A 23,719-nucleotide genomic window follows, 5' to 3' on the forward strand; every position below is an offset into this window, starting at 1 on the left:
CAAAATTTGAATTAGCTGTGTCATTTAGTTTGTATTTGACAGCTATTGTTAGCAGACTACCGCGTGACTTGAAGAGAAAATAAATAAAATTTAATTTCGTATGTTCATTAAGCATTATTTTTTACGGGAAAAAAACATCACTAAATCCAAGGCTAAGCTTAATAAATACTATGGAAACACTGCATCATCAATTTCAATGGTAAACAAGTGGTTTGCTAAATTTCTTTGTGACCCTGTTGTGTTCTCTACGCCCGAAATAATTAAACAAATTCACGATATGGTGTTGACCGATCAGATGGCTCAGAGGTTTAAATTTGGAATGACCACTTGGGTATGAGAAAGCCTTCCGCAGTATGGGTTTGCTCACAATTGATCAGAAACGCAATCATGCACACAGAATCCACGAATTAGGCTACGAATTGTACGCTCATCCGTTCTATTCTCTGGATTTAGCCCCGAGAGACTATTTAGCCCTTATTTGACTATTGTTTCTAAACCTGACAGATTTAACTCTAATCATTTCATAAAAAATACATACTTTACTTTGATGATTTCGAAAAATTTTATTTTTTGGAAGCGATAACAAAAATCACATAAACGATTACCAAATAAACTAATTCTTTATATTCAAACAAAAGATTTTATTTTAAATATCAATGTTTAATAAAATAGAGTCGAAAGAATTTTCGTCTCTATGAATGTAGTCAATTGCGTGCTCCGATCATATGGATCCTTCATATGCCACACATATGTAAGTGCTGTCTGATCAGTCTGGGGTTAGTTACTAAACTTTTATAAGAAAGAGATGGCGAGCTTGTTTTTTGTTGAAGAACTTTCTTGATGGCTGCTCTTAAGGTATTGCGGTATCCTGCGAACCAGTAATTATTGGTGTCAAATACGAAATTGATCTGTTGTAATGGCACGTTAAAATATTTGCCGTTATTGTTGTGAATCATGAAAATCATATGATTTATCTTGCACACATTTTTCCCGAGTCTACATTTTCTTTTAATATGTGAAATGTTGTACATTTTCCAACGCCTGTTATGTCGAATATACTTTCACATATCATGGTGTGGCTTCAATTTTCCGACCATTGCTATGTTCGTCATGGTAGCATGTACTCCTAGTTTTATTAGTGTCATACAACTAAGTGAAATACTACTGTTTATACTTTTACTTCAGCAAACAGAGATAATAATTTGATGGCAATCAAATGCTTCGATTGCACACATTGATTTTTTTCGGTTGTAACAATCAAAAGTTAGTTAGAGGAGATGAATTACGATTAAGACAAATAAATTTGAGTCAGCCGTAACTGAAAATTTAGAAGTGCTTCACAATAGTGTTGCAAAGAACGAGTTCTAGAAATAATTTCGATATCACTACTTTCATGCCGAAATAGTTCTAGTTCTAAACATTTTCGTGAGATATTTCCGAAATAAATTACTACCAAATAATAACGATTTTCAAGTCAATAAAAGTCAACGATGATTTAATTTGATATTAAAAAATTGGCATCAATACTAAGCTAAAAAATTAATTTTCCTAAAATCAAATAATGTCAAATGTCTCTCTTTATTTATTAAAACACATTTTTTAAAAATTTTTTCTTTTAACAAAAAACTTCCCATTTTGTTTTTGTTTCTTGATTTATGATTTTTATTTATTTACAAAACAAAAAAAAATTTTTTGTTTAATTTGAATGAAAAAAAAAATAAAATAAATCACAAAAGAAAACTATATATTTTATATATAATTTTTTTGTTTTTCTTAAAATTAAAACAAAACAAAAAATCTTAAATGAATATGCTGTTCAATGGAAATTAATCTTACAGATGATCACCATCCTGCACCCACTTTTACACCGCCAGAACTACCGAAAAGGGTGCATGTGCGTCGATCAATATCGGGTAAAAATCATAAATAAATAAATATTTCCTTTAAAATTACATCGTTAAGAAAGGAAGTTTTTTAGACATTTTATATTCAAAATGTGTTAGGATAAAAGTGACTAAAATAATTAATAAATTATTTAAAATTTTTTAAGTTTTATAAAATTTTCTTTGGCTTTTTTAAATGAAATTTAAACAAAATATTTTAGTTTAAAGTTTTTTTATTTGGTTGTAGTTTATTTATTATTTTTTAAACTCTTTTACTCTTAATAACTACTGTCTCTCAAAGAATACCAAACATCCTTAAAAAAAAAAGAAATTCTCTCTCTATATATATTTCTGTTTCTCTCTCTCTACATGAATATACTTATATATTATAAATAAATTACTTAAAAATTAAAAATATTTAAACAAAACAATCTACGTGTGTATTTTGAAAAGCATGTAATTTTTATTCCCTTTTTCAAAAAAAAAAAAAATAAATTTAAACAATGTAAACCGGAATAGTTGAAATTGTAAAAAGAAACAAATATCCTTTTATAACTACTATATATATATAGAAATTGATCATCAAATATCATAAACAAAACTAAATCTTTTCTGGCTTGCATTCATCTATTTTAACCCAGATTTTTTAGTTGATTTTAAGTTTTTAAACCAACATATTTATGGTTTTCTTTATTTCTTTCTAATTTCTTTTGTTAAATACTTACTATATTTTGCTAATATTATTGTTATTATTCTGATGTAAAATTTATAATATAAATAATTATTTTTTGAACCCTGTTCATAAAGTATTTTTTGAAATAATTTGCATTTAAATAAATGGCTTGTTTTTAAGTATATTATTATTACTATTATTTCAATATAATTTTTGGTTTTTTATTGTTTTTATAAATAAAAACTTTTGTAAACAAAACAACAACAGAAACTACTACTAAATACTAAATACTGTTTTCAAAATCCTATTTCTAATTTTTTTAAAAAAAAAAACTCCCAAAAAACAACTAATAAATTAAATAATAAAACAAATTTTAACACTTTACAATTAAGATGGCTGCTTATGTAAAATATTGTGTATTATACAGTAGATTTCTTTCCCAAATATTTTGTAAAATCAGCCATCTTTGCTAACATTTGTTTAATAATGACTAGCAACAAATACCGTTGAATTAATATGCCAATTACACTGAAACAAAAATGTTTAAAAAATATACCTTTCTCTAGCTTAACTAATTTTGTTTTTTGTCCATTTATATTTGTAGAATATTTTTAAGTATTAATTTCTATCTTTTTTAATATTCTTGTTTCTTTTATTTGTTTCTTCGGTGAAAACAAAAGGTGATATAGCCAGAGATCGTGAAGACATGAATCGTAAGTAGTTTTAATTAAAATTTATTTATTGAATTTAAAATTAAGAAAGAATATTGACAAAGAATTTAATTAAAGACAATAAGTATTACGTAACACTCTGTGTGTAATTTTTTAAGTCATGGAAATATAACCATATATGGACACCACTATGTTATAAAGGACAAAAAAAAGATCCGAAGATTTGGGGCCTCGGTATCATTTTTACAAAAAAGTGATAATTTTCTCAGGATCATATTCTTGCTAACAGATCGGATTTTTGAGTTTTGACAAAGTTGTAGCCCTTGTCATAAACAACAAAAATTGTGAACATATAAAATCAAAAAAACTTCATATTCAAGATCAAAATCACAAAAAACTTAGAAATTATTTTTTTTGAAGCTGCCTAAAAGTATGCTTTAATTTAATTTCTTTAGTTATTTCTTACTAACTTATATTGACCTACCTAAACGGTATTAAGAATCATTCCTAGGAAGTTTCTATGTTCTAGAAAGTTGTTTATTGAGATCTTAGGTACATTTTTGTAGTTGATTGTTTTCTTGAATTTTGAAAAGTTTGCTACCTATGGACCTGAACAGGGGAAAGAAGGTAGAAAAATCTAATTTTTTAAAGTTCTTTGTGATTTTGATCTTGAAGATGAAGTTTTTTAGATTTTTTATTTACAATTTTTGTTCTTCATAAAAAGAGTTACAACTTTGCCTCAGAGAGTAAATCAAAATTCTGAATAGTTTCCAAACATCGAAATATTTATCGCAGGCCCATAAATGTATAAATATTCTGGAAAATTCTAAGACCATCTAGCTATGTCCGTCCGAGAAGGCCTACAGGGAAAGACTAGGCGGAATGAAATTTGTCTATAATATTCTTTGTTGATTAGAAATGCTTTGTATTGAAAATGGGCAAAATCGGCTAAATAGAACCAGAGTTATGGTCCAAACTATATATAACTCGTAGTAATTAGCTGCATCGTGCAGTGCTCTTCTATGTTTAGTACAGCAATAGTCGGCAATGCAGTGTCGTTTTTACAAAACGGCAAGATTCTGTAAATTTTCTGTTTGTTGTTGATTTTGAATCCATAACTTTGACTAGTGGAAAAGATAAGATATATATCTATATATATAAAAATTAAATGGTCCATGTATGTAATGGCATCACGTGAGAACGGCTGGAGCGATTTGGCTGATTTTTTTTATTCGATTCGAAATTTTCAGGAGATGGTTTGTAAAGAAAAAAAATTCAGAAATTCCGGGTAAAACTCTGAAATTTTTTTTTTAATCCAGTCAATAAAAAAGCTCCCTAAAGTATGCAGTACAAATTCAGATATTTCATTTGCAAATAAATTTGCAGGAAGGTGTATGTGGTTTGGAGATACTTGAAGAACTAACATTAGTAAATGCTACCGGGCGAAGCCGGGGCGATCAACTAGTATTATATATCAACGTATAGCATATTGTGTCTTCTTTCCAAAAATGTATACAATTTTTAAGAATTAAAAAATTTATAGAAGACTTTTTGCAAAAATATGGGAAACAATGTTAAAATGTTATATTTGTTTATAAAATCTAAAGTTGTGGACAGATTTTAATCATTTAGAGCTTTTTTGTTTGAAACTTTTTTTTGTTTTCTATACGCTTAGAAAAAATTAACAGTGTAGCTTCATTTTCCAATTTTTTATGCCGTTGTAAAAAGCAAAAATTTTGCTAAAAATAAATTTTTTGTTTGCCAAAAAAAATTTATATTTAAAAAAAACTACGATTATTAAAAACATGTTAAGCATTTCTTAAAGGTAATTTAATTGCGGAATTTGGGTTTTTTCAGTTTATTCAATAAACTAAACTGTTTTTGAGTTACGCGAATATATGTTGGCCTATTTAACGCCAATAAATCTTTTATATATACTGACATCGATATGAAAGTAAACACAAACTTACAGATAAGTATATATGTATAGAACACTGAAAAATTTCATTAGGATCCGACCATAAATGACCATAGCTCCCATATAATATACGGAAATCACTTTAACTTTCACACACCTATAATAAAGTTTGGCATCACAATTTAATTCTTTGTTAATACAAAATAAATATAAAACAAATACATAAATAAAAACATATTTAATCTTATTTTTTAGTACTAAATCGCCATACACGACGGCCGAATGGTTCAACTGGCATGGGACCAGGAAATGGTACAACAGGCCTACATGCTGGCACCGTTAAGCAGGTGAACAAAGTAAAACCAACTGTAAATAGACAACAACTAGAGGGACAAGTCATGTCACCATCCCAGTACAATCGGTGAGTATAAGAAAATTTTGCAATTCCAAAAAAAAAATTAAAAAAAAAAACTCAACACAACCACCACTCTTTATTAAACAAAATAAAAGTAAAGAAATAAATAAAATACTATGTAAATGGATTTATAATTATAAAAAAAAACTTAAGAAAGCACATGTACAAAGAAAACGCTTAAATGTTTTTTCTCTTTCTCCTATAATTTTCTTTACTAAAAAAAAACGAATGTGATTTTAGTGCTGTCTTATCCCAAAATAATAATAATAATCAAGTTAAAATACTTTTAAATTAAACTGAATGAATAGTCCTAAAATCTCATTTAAAACAAAAAAAAAAATAAACTGTTGTCATAATGTCTCATATAAATACAACCATGTTATATAAACTACCACAACAATAACAAAAAAATACATGTTTACTACCTCAACTACAAAAACAAACAATATGTAAAACTTTAATTAAAAAAAAACAACTAATATTTAATAATATTAATGATAAATAATATTAAGTGTAATTAATTAATTTGTGTTTTTAAGTTATTTCTTTTAAATTTTCTTTTTTTGTGTTTTGTTTTATAATGCAATGAATATTTTTTTATTTAATTTCTTTAAATGTTAAGAACACTGTTTTATAGTTATTGCTAGAAGTGTTTCATAAACAAGAAAAATGTTTAATAAAAAAACTGATTATGGAATTCATCATACTTTACTTGGCTAATCTAATTTTTCATTTAAATTGAAAACCTGAGACACATTCAGGGGTTATATCGTGCCTTAACAGCGAAAATATCTTAAGTGCATAATAAACTTTATTAAGAGTTTGTTGTTTTTGTTTAAAATTGGAAAAATTATTGGTAAACCTGTGAAATTTCAACAGATTTTTCAAACAAAAAACGAATATTGGTTAATTTATTTTCGTTGTTAGGGATCCAAATCTATTCATTACACGATTCAAAAAAGCTTTTCTGATGAAGAGTAAAGTTGAAGGTATGACACTACATTAGGCTTAAACTTTAAGAAACCTTTAGAGTGATTTTTGAATATTGAAATCAGATTAGAACTCTGATTGCTTTAGTATTAAAGACTTTCAGCTGGTTGTCATTAAATTGACTTAAAATCTCAAAAAGAAATACAGTGATCTTTAAACTTTAATAACATAACCTTAAAACCTATTTATAATGTCAAATTATCAATATGATTAGAAGAATTCGGTGGAAGACTGACTTATGCAAAAATCGTGGTCCATTAGTTCAAACATTCCGATCATTGTTTTGAATTAGTTAAGCAAAATTCATTAAATCTTAAAAATGTAAAACCATTCTCAAGACAAATTCTATTAAAATTTTGCCAAATAATGTCCATGAAGATCTATATTATTCTGGTTGAGTTTGAGATAACTTTCAATCATGCTTTTCCACTCTGACCCACATACATATTTGTAAATACAAGGTCACTGATGTATTTTGCTATATTAATTTGTAATTCACGGAATTTATTCAATCTTTTTTCATATGAAAGCCCATTGAATTGTATTAAAAATAGTTTAATTAGTCTTAAAGATAATTGAATATAAATGCCCGCGTGTTCGTTGATGCAGGTGCGGGATATTAGCAAACAATTGTTCATTACTGGCCGCAAAGTTGAGGCTGGAGGCGATCTGGATTGAGTTTCTTGAAATGAGCCTGTTAGGAAATTTTGTGCGTAATTCGGCTATAACCGACTGAGCTATGTGTGCAGTTGCACCATCTTGTTTAAACTAAACTGAGTTGAAAGGAATTATCTTTCGACGTAGGTCCGTAACGGTCTCCAGTAACCGTAATGCTTAGTCCGCTGACTCCCATTGAGCACCTACTGTAGCAATAGTTTCCTCTGTTCGAACGGTAGTGTTTCGATTATAAGGCCTTCTAGCGACAGTCCTATGGTCTGCAAAATTATTCACTAGTCTCATATTGGTCCATCTACTCCGAGGATCGCCGCCAAAAGTATGCCTATATTCTCCTTGAATCAAAACTACAGACTCCAATGCGTGATAGCGGCGGACAATCCGTATTCTTCATATTCCATTTTTATTAAATCCCCGATCAATCACACAAAACAAACTCCAGATTACTTAGATAGAACAAAAGTTATCAAGTTTTCTATTGGTAGCGGCTTTCATCAGCCACCCTGTATTTTTATTGTTTCCGGGATTAAGAATGATCCATGTTTAGTGGTATATTTCCAAAGGTTTCTGGGAAAGAAAAATGAGACTATGCATAGATAGTTAATTCTGTAACTAGTGGTGACTCTAAATGATTGGTATAAACACTAGTTCGGAATAATCATCCAGATCCGATGGGTAAGAAAGTCTTTGAACATTTCAGTACAAAGAAACTGTCGTTAACCTCTTCGTATGTATAATAACGAATGATGAGTGTAATCTACTCTTCCTGCCTGTCACAATTTTATAGACTTCTTTTGTTGCAATTTTTTCAAAATTTGTTTAGATCAAACCACACGAATCTTTCAAATCTGTCAAATGTTTATGATAAGTTACGATCTTGCAATGTCAGTTGCAGCACATCATCAATGTTTTCTTACACAACAAACGATTTGTGAAGATCTTCACAAAATTTGTGCTAGAGGAAACAAAGATCACTGTAGACTTTTGTAGACATTAAAGCTCAGGATGGTGGATTTTGGCAAAAGTCACACCGACATAGCACCCTCTAGCATCATTTCGGACATTCAAAATCGTCTTTCAAGGTCTCTTGGCTTCAATTCGTATGGTATCCAATTTTGGATGAATCTTGTTAATCGCAAACCTTTTGAAATTGCTGCTTGAATAGTTCCCAATAGTTTTGCAAGCTCTTGTTGAGCTAGACAACAATCTTCATGGAGTAATGCCTCCAATTCTTGGTCTTCAAACTTGTTTGGCGGGCATGGCCGATCTTTGTTTTCCGTGTCAAAATCACAACTTCTCAACCGAGCAAACCATCTCTCGCATTTTGTAACCGATAAGCCATAACCATAAGCTTTGGTGAACAGTCTGTGCTTCAGCTGCAGTTTTTTTCAAATTAAAGAAATAAAGTAAATCTTCCCGCATATAACGCTTTGTTGGCATAAAATTCGACTTTGTTGTTTACACTATAATGTTCAATAACTAAGTGAGAATAATATACAGATATGTTCCCTTCAAAGTGACATATTAAAAGTTATTAAAAACATTTTTAAGTCCTACATGTACATTTTATGGAAACATTTTAAGAGATGTAACAAATGTCATAAAGTAACAGACACTTCTCTTAAAAAATTTAATTTATTAAACCAAATAATCAGTAGATATTTCTTGTTATGAAACACTTCAAAATATGTCTTCTATGATTGCAAATTTATATATTAATATAAACTTTAAACAAATAAAAAAAAAACAGTCAAAAATTCATTTAAATTTACTTTAAAAAAAATAATAAAACTAAAACATTAAAAACAAAATCTAACAACATTGTAAGCAATGCTTAAAAACGTATTTTTTTCTCTTTAATTTTAACGGTTTTGTTTCAGGCCTCCCGAAAATGAAGCTAATCCTTATGCGGGCTATCAACTTGCTTACGAAGTTAAAAAGCTCATGTATGCGTCCATTATTAACTATTTTCTAACTACTCTTTAATTTCATACATACATACTTAAACTACTACTTACTACTTCTGACTAATAACTTACTACTAAATGCTACTTACTACTTACTAACTTACTTAAATACTACTACTACTTATTTTGTTTTCAATTTATAACTAATTTCAAAAGAGTTGCTATAACTACTCGTTATAAATTATCGTAAATTATGTATCTATCGTAATATCGTATCGTAAATACACTTTTTTTCTCGTAATTGCGTAACACTTTGTTTATACGTTTTACATTTTTTTTTGGTTCTTTGAATTTTCAACTACATCATTTAAATAATAATTCTGTATTATTAATTATTAATTATGACAATAATAACAATAATAATAAAAAATAAAAAACTATAAATTCAAATACAACAATACAACTTACTACTACTTTGTTAAATATTATTGTTATTGTTGTTTTATACTTGTGTCACTTTTTGTTGTGTGAATGTCCTTTTATTCTCGTATCTATGTATGTAAATTATTAACATTTATTATTTTTATTTTATTTATTATTGATTTTTGTTTTATTGTTGTTCTTTTATTATTATTAAACTTCTTTCACTCTTTCTTCTGTGTCTTGTCTATTTATACTTTATATAAATATGAATGTAATTATTTATATCTGTGTGTGTAACTATAATATGTATTCGATCGATTCAAATATTATCAAACAATCAACTACAATCAATCAATCAATACATTATTGTCTGTAATTTTCTAAAACTACACCGTACTATTATAGTATTTTTCTCTGTCATTTTGATTTTGTGCACTAATTTTCGATTAAATAATTTTCAACACTAATTTGTTTAATTTGAAAAAAAAAACTAGTTTTCATGTGTAAAGATTTAAATTAAATATATATAAAAAAACAAAACATACAATGAAAACAAAATACTAACAATAACACTAAATGAAGCTATTGAACGCTCTAATGCTTATTAAGCATGCCTCAAGGCACTCATCGCAAAACTGGTATTTCATTTCAAAAACTTTGAAAGCTTTATAAAATAATTTAAGTACGTTTTTTAGCAACTGTTACATGAGTTTTTGAAATGAAAAATCTGTTATATTTACATTTATTGACAGTTTTACGATGTTTGCTTAAGCATTAGAGGGTTAACATACTCGTACATATATAGAAACAACCCTTTTACATTATTCTCTCTAAATATTAATTTGGCTTGAACACTTTTTAACAACAATTCGTTATCGAATCAGTCGTTTATCATCTTTCGCAATTATTAAAATTAAAATTTCTACATCAACTCAATACATGTGTTCATCGACGACTTGTTAGTGAAAAAATTATCTAAAGAAATTTTAAAATTATGCCCTCAGATTACAAATTTCAAACATTTTATTTTAAAACTTTTTTATATTTTAACTAAGCTTTCTATTAATGTATAATATCTAGCTTACAGTGCATATTTTTTCTAAAAGCTGGCTTCGCGAAAAAAAATCACCACAAAAACAAGAAAAAAACCCAGGGAGAAAAAACAGAGTTTCAGAACCGCCTACATATGCAATGCTTTGTGTTGGAACAAGGAAATTAGATTATGGGCGGGAGGATATAGGACATTTGATTTTAATTTTCCAATATTGAAAGTAACAGCAAAGACTTCAGCAGGAAGCTTATTCCACTAAAGAACGAATTCTTTTTCCCGGTAATGTGTTGTACGATCTACGAATTGATGAGCCCTTGCCGAAGAACGTGTATTTCGTAAAAATCTGCGGGTTTCGGAAACAAGTTCCCTAATTTTTGCATAGCACATTCCATTGTAGTATCGATGGAACAGTGAAACACATCCCACATTGCGAGGATGTTTTAGTGAGTCAGTAGACCTCTCAGCGATCAGTCCCTACGGCCTCTTTTGTACGAGGTCGAGTAACTCCCAAATATATATCCCTGCATATACAAGAGAGTTGTATTACATTTTAGGTTGGGTATATGTCGTGTAAACAGTAAGGAGATCAGATGGAGTGAAGTATTTTCTACACCAATTTAACCAAGGCACTTGAATGCTTCCTTCGACACTTGAAAATTGTGGTTTGTCCAGCGGACATTGCACTAAATACTCGTGCCTAGAACATCAAGAGCTTCAGATTCGTAAATTCTTCCGCCACCCATAAAAACAGATGAAGAAACATGAAACGTGTGTTAACATACAACATTGAGTCTTGCGTGCATTAAAGTCCACTTCGCACAATTCCATTCAGAGATTGTCGCATGACAATTTCATGTCTTGACTCATTGCTCCAATTTCCAATTGAATGCATTTGAAACAGTAAATGTTGCTGTCATCTGCAAAAAAATAGTTAGGATTGGAAGTTTGACGTAGAAGGTCGTTTAGAAAGGTAATATAGGAGATAGGACGCAGCCTTGAGGTACCCCAGAATTGATGTTGAACTCGTTTTATTAGATTCTGTCTACAACTGCTCGTATAATCCGATCTCTGAGAAAGCTCAATATAAATCGAGAGAAATTATAACCGACACCAAGATACTCATCATGCCACACCCTATCAAACGCCTTAGAAATATCTAGAGCCACTAATACGATGAATGGAACGAAACCATTTTTCCGATAGGAATGTATGTTAACCATACTCTCCATATGTTATGTTAACCATACTCTCCATAACATTAGAAGATCAGAACAAATTGCTCTGCTCTTTTAGGAATTGGCCTTACATTAGCAAGCTTCCAATATACAGAAAATTTGCCGGCAGGGTGTAATTTGCTGGAAAGCTTAGATAATGGACTTGCTAGCGTCGAAGAACACTGCTTCAAGACCAGTGCTGGTACACCATCAGGACCAGGACACTTGTTTATATCCTTTTTAACTTCATCCAGAAAATCTCACTGTTTGGTCCGCTTTATGCGCCGATGGAATCATTTGTCCATCTATTTTCATAAATAACAATGGTCAAAACGGTACAGTCTACGGTGAGCGGTATAGAGACAAGCTTCAATTGAAAGACATTAGTATAGCATAAATGGGATTTCAGCAGGACGGTGTCAGTATAATACTGTGAAGGGTGTGTGAAAATTGTACCAACAGGTTGCGCCATATACGCGCATCGGAAGCCACATGCCTAAAATCATATTTAAACATTAATGCCCTACAATTATCTAATTAATAACCAAGTAAATTTGGCCTAAATTCGGCTCGTATTCAATGTATTCCAAAATATCTCCTCGCATTAATAGTTTTATTGCTGTTTTATTAGTAAAAACATTTCACAACGAAACGCAACAAGTCCTAAATGGACAAAGATTTTCCTCAGTTTCCCCATAGACTATTTTCAAAATCCATCCGGGTTTCCCAAGACAATTTATACGGAAATGGCAGGAGTATTCTTAAGCTCATGTCAACCAAATTTGTTCATCTGAGTTTTTCCCCTCTAACAACATTTTCCAAGACTTTTTCTTGACGGTTTCTGGTTATCTTACGAATGGTTTGGACGATATTAGCCTTAAGGGTGTGTATCGTCTCTCTATTATTCTGATAACATCGGGTTTTAACGGGATTCAACAAGAAAAAGTCGAAAGGGGTCAAATACCAGCTCCGAAGCGGCAATTGACATAGTCAAGACTCCTAAAAACACGCAATGCCCAGCTTGGATAACACAGCACTCACTTTGACAATAAGTTTGAAAAGTTCTTCAACCCAAAAGCGACTCTATTTGATCCGCTGAGGTATAATACTAACTGATAGCCAATACTTCGAATAGAAAAAAATAAAAATAAAATATGGTTCGAAAAAATTGTTACTTGTATTTGTACTCTTAATGTCGGAAGCCATTTCATTTCAATAGTAAGCACTAGACAAACCGACAAAATTCCCCAAGATTTGAACTTCGCGACTATAAACAATGCTGTTTTCTTTTGTGGCATAAATTATACTTTTATACTGTCTTTTACCTTCTTTGTGCTCTTTTCTGAAAAAAAATAATGTTTGGTTAGCGTATAACGTATTCTTTTCAAATCATGTTGCCCTTAAACCCCGAAAATATGCTACATATTTCACACTCAATTTGATCAAAGGGTTAGGAAGGCAGTACTATTTAAACAGCTTTTCTTGAGTGAACATCAATAGCGTTGACTTATGTATGTTGCCTTAGCTATATGTATCGAGGGTTCACAAGATCACATTGTTTCAACCTTAAAGAAGTTCGCGGACTTGTTTTCCGGGTTATCAATGTTCTCCCGATTTTGAATACCCTGAAGTTGCCGTTATATATAGAAAATTAATTTAAAAAAATTTTATTATAAAATTAATAGTGGCTTTATAAAAACGCAATATTTGTGCGATTAAATTCTAGATATTCTTAACTAAACTTCGATGCCCAATAAAATTCTAACAAAACCCAACACTTTACAGGAGCTGTCAATCATTCGAACATCGAACATTTAACTCACCACTAACTACTAACCACCATTTAGGAACAAACACACATACATTTTGCTCGAAAACTACTAACAACATTCATTCTCTCTCTCTCTCTCGCACATTCAACTTTGCCAAGTTCTACAAAACATTTTGTCAATTATCCTTTTGTTCATAAATTTTCTCTTCAAGTAGCTTTAAATAAATTTCTTTCGTAAATAAATGTTTAGCAACTATTTTAATTTAATTTAATTATAATATTTAGCTAAATATATCCAAAACAAATGATAAAATAAAACCTAACATTTGTTTTTGGGTAAACATTTTTGCATTTTGATGTTTAGCACTCATTTAAAAGCAAATAAATGCCTATTTGATGACATGACGCCTACTTTACTCCATTTTTTTCATAAAACAATTTGTTAATTACACTCTTTTTTTCTTCTTTATTTCTTTCTATAAATAAACGTAGGCCCACGAGTCGTAGCGCGGGTACCTCACAAAATCAAAATGGAGGTGTATCACTGCCGGCCGGTATAGCGGATGATCAATCGAAAGATTTTGATTTTGAAAAGACCGAAATGAAATATGATTCAACGGGTATGTTCCACTGGAGTCCCGCCAAGAGTCTAGAAGACTGTATACTGGTAAACTACATTCATATAATGGACACTCTTAACTATGGCCATTAATAAATAATTATTTTGTGTTTAATCTTTTCAAATTCTTTTGTTAATTTTCGAAATCTAGGATCGTAATCAAGCGGCCATGACAGTTTTAAATGGTCATGTCGTTGTATGCCTTTTCGCCGATCCTGACTCGCCTCTGATTGGTTTACGTAATTTAGTCATGCCTCTGCGTGCTTCAAACTTTCATTACCATGAATTGAAGCATGTGGTCATTGTGGGATCAGTTGATTACATAAGGCGGGAATGGAAGATGTTACAAAATCTGCCGAAAATTTCGGTGTTAAATGGCTCTCCGTTAAGCAGAGCCGATTTAAGAGCCGTAAATGTTAACCTATGCGACATGTGTTGCATACTATCGGCCAAAGTTCCTAGCAATGATGATCCTACATTGGCCGACAAAGAGGCTATTTTGGCATCATTGAATATTAAAGCCATGACTTTCGACGACACCATCGGAGTGCTGAGTCAACGGGGTCCAGAATTCGACAATCTTACGGCATCCGCGGGCAGCCCGATAGTGTTGCAGCGTCGCGGTTCCGTATACGGGGCAAATGTCCCAATGATAACAGGTAAACTGCATTGCACTAAGTTGGCTGCGTTTGTAAAACGACCAAAGCTTCATTTGCGCTACATAATAACAAAATCATTATTAATACATATGTGTGTGTGTTATTAATCCTACGATCTAAGCCATATATGGAGCTTGTTGCAATATGAACAGTGTCTTTAGTTGAGATTCGAGAGTTTCAAGTGAAGACGATTTTGAGAACAGAGAAGGATTTTTTTTAAATGCTTATTCTTTGGAAGAATTTCTCTTGAAAGAGAGAGAACTTCTTCAAAAGAATATTGGAATTATTATTTTATTTGTATTAAAGAAATTTTCTTGAAAAATAGAAGATTTGTTTAAACAAATATATTCTATTGAAGAATTTCTCTTGAAAGAGAGAGAACATCTTCAAAAGAATTTTATAATTATTATTTTATTTGTTTCAAAGAAATTCTCTTTGTTTAAACTAAGTAATATTTTCTATTGAAGAATTTTTCTTGAAAGAGAGAGAACTTCTTCAAAAGAATATTGAAATCATTATTTTATTTGTATTAAAGAAATTTTCTTGAAAAATAGAAGATTTGTTTAAACAATATATTTTACTTTCGAAACATTTTTCTTGAAACATAGACAAATTATTCGAAGTATTATTCTTTATTTTTGTTATTGAATAGATCATAAATATGAACTTTATTTGTATAAAATTCTTTCTTTAAATTGTTGTCATTAGGATTTTTATTATTTAAAAAAATTCTTTACAATTTTAATTTTTCTTTAAATAAATATTATTTTTATTAAAGTAATTAATTTTTTATAATTTGTCATTTATTTAAATTATTTTAAAAAGAAAATCTTCGCTCTTTTTTGCCTAAAACTAAACTATTATGTTCTTTAAAAGTACTAAAATTATTTTAAAAAATTTATTTAGGTTTATTTATTTAATTTAAAGAATTTTTCTTGAAATACAGAAAACTTCTTCAAATAATAAAAAGAAAATATATTTTTTTTAAAGAATTTTTCTTGAGAAAAGAAAACTTCTTTGAAGAAAAATTTTGTTATGTTTTTTTTTTGTTCCAAAAAAATATCCTTCTCTGATTTGAACCAGTGATTTAAAGTTGGTATTGCAAAAGCCCCAAACTTACTAACGCCCAGTCTAACCAGAAAAAAAGCTACAAAAGGGAAGGGTTGTATGAATTATAAATCACATTCACATTCAATTAACATTTCTTTACATCCGACAAATTTTGCCACATCTGTTTTGGATTAAATTCCGAATTCGTTTATCAAAACACTTCTTAGATAATATTATTTTGATGGCTTAATATTAAAAAGCAATTGCATATTTAGCTATAAGTACTTAAACAGTTATATTAATCTATTCCCAACAAAGACCAGCAAATGTTGATATAGTTAATCGACAAATGCCACACCAAACATTGTCATTTTGTGACATGCTCTTTAAACTTTCACTACATGACATACGAAGCCAATATCGATCACAATTGAATCGTTTATTTCAAAAACCAGCCAAGCAACAAATTATTGATTTTGAGTAGATCAAAGAAAACTTCCTAAAAATTAATTTTACAAAATTGATTTCTTTTCCTATGAAAGTTATCAATTTCTGTAACTGTTTGAAAAACATAAAACTGGTTTTTAATTTATATTAACATATATTTTTACAATAATATAAAGTTTGCACTTGACTGGTTTCTGAAACAAACAAAATTGCATAAGAAATATTCTAATTTTATTAAGAACTTTAAAAGTAAAATGACAAATGAACTTTTCAAAGAGTTTAACATCATATTAATATATTCATATTTGTTCTGAAATAACTGTTTGTCATCATATTTACACTAGTTCTGTATTGTATTCTGATTCTGTTGTAGGCCATTGAAAAATATACCCATAAAACTCTTCTTCATCCAACCAAGTAGAGATTTATAGCTTGTAAATCTTTTATTTTTTTCACATTTATTGAAACCTAAAAGATTTATGAAAAAAAAAATACGAGTATTTACCAGTCAAGCGCTGTCACTTGACAGCTTTCTGCACTAAACACGGATTTCTCGACTTTGCTTCAACATAATAGGGGGCAGTATTTAATTTTTATTTGAATAAATAATGTATTTACCTTTATAAAACAATAATCGTCATATAACTCAATTTTGTATATTTTGTTGCTTGACTGGTTTTTGAAATAAACGATTCAATTTTAGTGAATTGTAACAACGACTTAATGTTTGTAATCAGTTCGTAATATTTACAAGAATGGTGCATTTACCTTTATAAAACAATAATCGTCATATAACTCAATTTGGTATGTTTTGTTGCTTGACTGGTTTTTGAAATAAACGATTCAATTCTACTGAATTGTAGCAACGACTTAATGTGTGGCGGTTTAATTTTCAATCAATTCGTAATAGTTACAAACATACAGCAAAATTATCACATTAATTATTAATAGTTGCCAAAACAGGCAACTATTCTATTCTCCATAAAAATACATTCAAATTCGATTTAACTAAATTTTCTTTACGAGTGATTAAGTAGAATTTGAAATACATACCAAATCTAACTCTAATTATCAATTAATATTCTACAACCAATTCCCTTCCCTTTGGCTTTTATGTGTAACTTAAGTGTTTCTTAAAATGAATTTAATAAAACAAAACAAAAAAAAAAACTCCCGTTTTGGTTGTTCTTTAAAGAACTTGTCAACGATAGTAATGTGCAGTTTCTCGATCAAGACGATGACGATGATCCCGACACCGAACTCTACCTAACACAGCCATTCGCTTGCGGCACAGCATTTGCCGTCAGTGTCTTAGATTCGTTAATGTCCACGGTAATAATCAATAATAAATCATTGAAATGACAATTATTGACATCATCATATGGAAAACTGTTTTTATTTAATTCTATATTCTATATAACTCTAGACATATTTCAATCAAAATGCCTTGACCTTAATAAGATCGTTGATAACTGGAGGAGCCACACCGGAACTAGAATTGATATTGGCCGAAGGAGCGGGCTTAAGAGGAGGTTATAGTACGCCGGAAAGTTTAAGTAATAGAGACAGGTAAACTAAAACAAGAAAGAGAAATATATTCGGCTGTGCCGATTTTTATATACCCTTCACTAAATTTTAATTAAAATAAAAATTAAAATTTTTTTTAAATTTAAATAAACAAGTAAGAGAGCTATATTCGGCTGAGCCGAATCTTATATACCCTTCACCAAATTATACTTCAAAATAAATTTTTTTAGGCAAACAAAATTTATTTTTTTTTAATTGTTTTTCAAAAAAAATTTTTTTTTGAAATTTTTTTTAAAAAAAGTTTTTTTCAAATCTTTTCAAATTTTTTTTTTTTAGTTTGTATGAGAAAAAAAATTTTTTGATGAAAAAAAAAATTCGGGTCAAAAAATAGTTTTCCCGATTTTGACCCATTGTAGGTCCAACTTACTATAGCCTTATCTACATCGTTGCAATGGACTTTGAAATATCTATCATTAGATATCCATATTGTCTATATTAATGACTTAGTAATCCAGATATAGATCAAAAATAGGTCAAAAATCGAAATTGTCCTGGTTTTTTGCTCATATCTACGTTATTTATGGACCGATTTTGCTGATTTTAAATAGCAAACTTCTCGAAAGCATGTCTGACAGAATTATTTGGATTATTTGGATCCCGAAGATATCTGAAGTCTTCAGAAAATTGATTTCAACAGACAGACAGACAGACAGACGGACATGGCTTAATCGACTCCGCTATCTATAAGGGTCCAGAATATATATATTTTATAGGGTCGGAAATGAAAAATGTAGAAATTAAAAACGGAATGACAAACTTATATATACCCTTCTCACGAAAGTGAAGGGTATAATAAATATTTAATAGTAAAACAAATGGTGAACAAAAACTTTGTTGAAAAAAATCTCGGGTAAAAAAAATATTTTTTCCGATTTACTATGGCGTTATATATCATTGCAAAGGTCTTTGAAATATCTATCATTAGATATCCATATTGTATATATTAATGATATACTCAAAAATTGTGGTAGTTGTGGATTTTTGCTTATATCTCAGCCATTTATGGTCCGATTTTCTCGAACCGAACCGGGACTTTGGTGGATATATTGATGTATGAATCTTGTATGCAATTGATTTGGGGGCTATGGAAAGCTGATTTCAACATACAGAATTCTACATTAATGACTTAGTAAAAAAAATCGGGGTAGTCGTGGTTTTTTGCTTATATATCAGTAATTTGTGGACCGATGTTTTTGATTTTAAATAGCAACCGAATGATAGATATATGAATCATGTATATAAGATATTTGGGGGCTACGGAAAAATTTTGATTTCAACATACAGACAGTCATTGTTGCTATATGAACTCCCCAGAAATTTAATTTTTCAACCCCCTGGATCTGTTGCCATATTATTAATTTGGTAATTATTTTATCTCTAACAAATAGATGCCGAGTGGGTCAAATTTCATTGTATGACGGTCCTTTAGCTCAATTTGGTGAATGTGGCAAATATGGTGATTTATTTGTGGCTGCCTTGAAATCGTATGGCATGTTATGTATTGGCCTCTACAGATTTCGAGATACTAGCTCCAGTTGTGATGCCAGTAGCAAACGTTATGTCATAACAAACCCACCCGATGACTTTTCACTACTGCCAACAGATCAGGTAAGCTAACTGCCAAGCTGCATTTAATAAGGTGTCATCGGGAGCACAGCTGATTATAGAAATAGCACGCGATATTGTGAAACTACATATAAAAAAAATGAGTGAATTCGCCTGTATTTATTTCAATTCGCCACTGCTGTCACCTTATTAAATACGCCTTGCTAACTGTTAAATCGAATAACTTGATATTAATACAATTAAAATTTTTTGTTTTAAGGTATTCGTTTTAATGCAGTTTGATCCGGGTCTGGAGTATAAACCACCAGCGGTGCGTGCGCCTACTGGCGGTCGCAGTACCACAACACAAGGCTCCGGGGTCGGTGGGGGCGGTTCAAATAAGGATGATAATTCCTGATTGTTACTGTGTAGCGCCTTAACTGATGGTCCTTACTCGTACATTTGAACGTTGGAGATTTCTTTTATGCACAAACTGACACAATTTTGGCAACAAACCATAGGCACATTATTTAAACAAATTAGGCAGATACTGCATCTTATTAAGCAGAAATAACTAAATTATTCAATTCTATCCGAAACAAACAAACAAAATATCGAAATTTTTTATATTATTATTATTATAGTTATCGCCAAAAATGTGTCTTTTTGTGTATTTTATATTTACTTAAACATGATTAAAAAAAAAAACAAACTTAAAGCGCAACACAAAACGGGAATACATAATGACAAATTTGTATTCTTTTTAGAGAATTTAAAAAAAGAATTAACTACAAATAAACCTAACAAAATAATCATGTTTAACTAAATATATTATTCATTAGAACAAGAATAGAAAACAAATCTCTTAAACAAAATTAACCAACCAACGTTCAATTGTTAAAATTATTGCTTCCCACACCATTCCGTTAGCCCTATTTAGAACCTCAACTAACATGACATTTTAGTTACTTTAAATCCCGTAATAAATCTATCTATCTATCTCTCTCTCTCTCTCTATCATTATATAACTCTATCACTATCTTTCTAACCCTTTCAAATGCTTACTTGAATTAATGTTTATATAATTTCTTGATTTTAATAATTAGTTAGTTTATTTTAAATATTTTATTAGTTTTAAATACCCCAAAAAAAATGTTATGTTTTTTCAATATTATGAAATATTTTAGTTGTAGCCGTATTGCTTGATCAATTGTTTTTAAGTTGTTGATTACAATTTTAATTTTCAATTACATATTATATATTTTTGGAATTATTTTTATCAATAAACTTTTCTTTTATTTTATTCTCATGATTTTTGGTGTTTTGTTTTTTATAATTTGTCCCTATTTTGAAATTAGAACACAGTGGTATAAATAATCATGTAAATGTCGAGTGTCATGATCATGTCAAAGATCATTTCTAGTTGATAACACTCATTAAAGCATTTAAAGGAACTCCGGTTTAAAATGTGGACAAGAAAAATAATTCAATTAATGATGCAATTCAAAGGAAAACAAAATAATATTAAAGAAAATACCTGAATTTTAATCTTAAAGTACATTTATAGCTGCCACAGAATTCCATTCCATTTCGAAAGTGGAATTAATTCCGTATTTTGCTTCTTCGGAGGCAAAATATTGGTTGCCAATTAAAAATCGCAAATAAAATTGGAATATGTATTAAAACTTAGAGAAGCCAAAACATAATCGATCAGAATCATAATTACGAAATTAAAAATATTCCAAACGGATCACTAGCAATGGAACTCTCACTAAAATGGACTATAATGGGTTCTAAAACTTTATTTCAAGATTACACTTGAAAAGGTTTAAAATCCACCCCCTAGATATACGTATGAACTTTAACAGGACTTCAATCATAAGTTAAATAAAGAAGATCAACTGGAATAATGTAAATTACTTGGTATAAAAGATGTTGGCCAATTTTCTTCATACTAATATATGTGAAAGGAGTAAGCACAGAAAGCACAATAGTCGACCCTCAACTGAAACATAAAACTTAAAACCTTCGGATTCCAGATTGTTCAAGATAAGCCCTCAGTCAATTTATATCTTCCTATATGGCGGCATGGTGTAGTGGTTAACGAGCTTGCCAACAAAACCAAGCACACCAGGTTCGATCCCTGGCACAGGACGAAGAATTTTCATTATGGTTTTCGAGTTTTTAAAAATTAACCCCCTCTTAACAACATCATGGTAAAGGTCAGGCAGACCGCCACCCCTTGGGAAAAAGGTAGGAATCAAAGAATTAGCAAGGTTCACCACCACTACACCAAATACACAGAGGGCGTTGTTTCAAGGTAACGACAGATGGCAGCACCATTATTCTAGACCAGCTAAAGCAGACCAATCATCTAGTTAGATGGAACAACAACCGATTAACTGGAGCTTATGGCAACATCGTACCTGTAACCTTGGACCCGCTACAGCAGACCAATCATCTACTTAGCAGAAACAACAACCGTTTAACGAAATTGATACAAAATAACAAGACACTAGTTCTAATGGCAACATGGTACATGGAGACACGATACTCCAATAACTAGGGCAGTGCAATCTATATGGGAAATACGCGATAAACATCTGCAATCAAATCGTATAAGATGGAGATGCTTCGTGGAAGCCAAATGCACCCAAGAGGGGTAATGGAGAAAAAAAATATGATGCTTTAACCAATTAGATTGTATGGAAAGTAGGAAAAAAGTGCAGCTGAAACCAATTACATTCAGCCCAATCATGAATAAAAAATCCACGGGAGTTTTTTCCCTTTTCCCATTTTTAACATTGAATTTGAATAGGAAAAATGTGAAAAGGGAAAAAACAGCAGCGGATTTTTTATTCATGATTGGGCTGATTGATTCAAGAAAACACAATAGTCGATTTAAAACTGCCAGGCTCCTAGGAAAACTTTCGATTTCAGAATTTGTTCACCTCTTCGAAATAGAAGCCCTTAGTCCCAAATAGGCAGCTGCAACTGATTTAGTTTAAATGATAATCGCAATTCCAACGAAATATTTCCTTCGGAATAATTCGAGTCACATTCGGCTGACCAATTGGAATAACAACATCGATTGAGTTATGGATTCATCTTGACAGATTTCTTTAATTTCATTAGTCACTTGTTTTATCTGGAAAGTTATACTAAGTTCGCTTTTATTCTTGAAGTAAACTGCATCTCTTGAAATAAATTCCGGATTTTGCATTATTTAAGCCTGTTGGGTATTTTATAACTCTCTCAAAACTGATGTCAAGTTCCTCACTACGTTTTAAGGATTACTAATCAGTTTCGAATCTCAAAATTCGTAACTTTTCGAACTTTCAAATACACGCTTTAAATCAATAAAATATTGTACCCTGGAGGAATTTACCAGGAAAATAGTTCATAATTTCCCAAATGAGACTCTCCAGATTTGTTCGCCTCTGCTGTTTAATGAAATTGGAAGCATATGCAACACCTTTAACCCTCTAATGCCCAAGGATACCCAAGGCACTCATCGCAAAAATGCCAATAAATGCAAATATAATTGATTTTGCATTTCAAAAACTCATGTAATAGTTGCTAAAAAATGCACTTAAATTATTTTAAAAAGCTTTCAAATCTTTTGAAATTAAATATCAGTTATATTTGCATTTATTGGCATTTTGCGATGAGTGCCTTGAGACATGCTTAAGCATTAAAGGGTTAAATATGAAGCTCTAAAGCCTTTTCTAAATGTCACAATGTTCTTAAATCACTGCCGTCAATTTGTTCACCAATCAATATCAATCTTTCGCCATCCAATGAAACGCGAAAAGGATAAGTATTCAAAATTAGGACAAAATGAAGTGAATTCGAGCATAACAACCGGAGACATTGTGAAAGTAATGTAGCTCTATTATCTAGATAAAAAATATAGCAGTGATCATATACTGCAATCAATCATTTCAATATTTTTACCAGTAACTTAATTATAGTCACAATAATTGCGATTGCGTAACCATAATGTGTTAATGTTACAAATATACTTAATTACTACAATCATATATATGATTGCTATAATCATGTGCATCGTAACTTTAACATATTATGGTTTAAATTACCATATCGCTAAATGCGATATTAACGAACTACTGTACATTAAAAAGTTACTTATCGAGGACGATTAAAAAGGAGCAATGAACAGCATCGATTTTGCAGTATTCAACAGTGGACAAGTTCATT

The 23,719-nt window shown here is 30.3% G+C and overlaps 1 protein-coding gene across 25 annotated transcripts in view; it reads left to right on the forward strand.

Annotated features, from left to right (window-relative positions):
- Nucleotides 1-20,810, forward strand: part of slo (calcium-activated potassium channel slo) — a 155,815-nt gene extending 135,005 nt beyond the window's left edge. For 15 of the 25 annotated variants that reach the window (XM_065516316.1, XM_065516312.1, XM_065516311.1 and 12 more), the window contains 9 exons: nt 3,237-3,269; nt 5,401-5,566; nt 9,106-9,171; nt 14,084-14,258; nt 14,362-14,869; nt 17,562-17,698; nt 17,793-17,935; nt 19,342-19,561; nt 19,779-20,810. In XM_065516316.1, the coding sequence (XP_065372388.1) occupies nt 3,237-3,269; nt 5,401-5,566; nt 9,106-9,171; nt 14,084-14,258; nt 14,362-14,869; nt 17,562-17,698; nt 17,793-17,935; nt 19,342-19,561; nt 19,779-19,916 (1,586 nt within the window). In that variant the 3' untranslated portion in view covers nt 19,917-20,810. The remainder of the gene's footprint in view (nt 1-3,236; nt 3,270-5,400; nt 5,567-9,105; nt 9,172-14,083; nt 14,259-14,361; nt 14,870-17,561; nt 17,699-17,792; nt 17,936-19,341; nt 19,562-19,778) is intronic. The other 10 variants (XM_065516318.1, XM_065516334.1, XM_065516332.1 and 7 more) reach the window with 1 other exon arrangement.
- The last annotated feature ends 2,909 nt before the right edge of the window (nt 20,811-23,719 follow it).

This window comes from Calliphora vicina, chromosome 1, assembly GCF_958450345.1.
Source record: "Calliphora vicina chromosome 1, idCalVici1.1, whole genome shotgun sequence".
NCBI lineage: Eukaryota > Metazoa > Arthropoda > Insecta > Diptera > Calliphoridae > Calliphora > Calliphora vicina.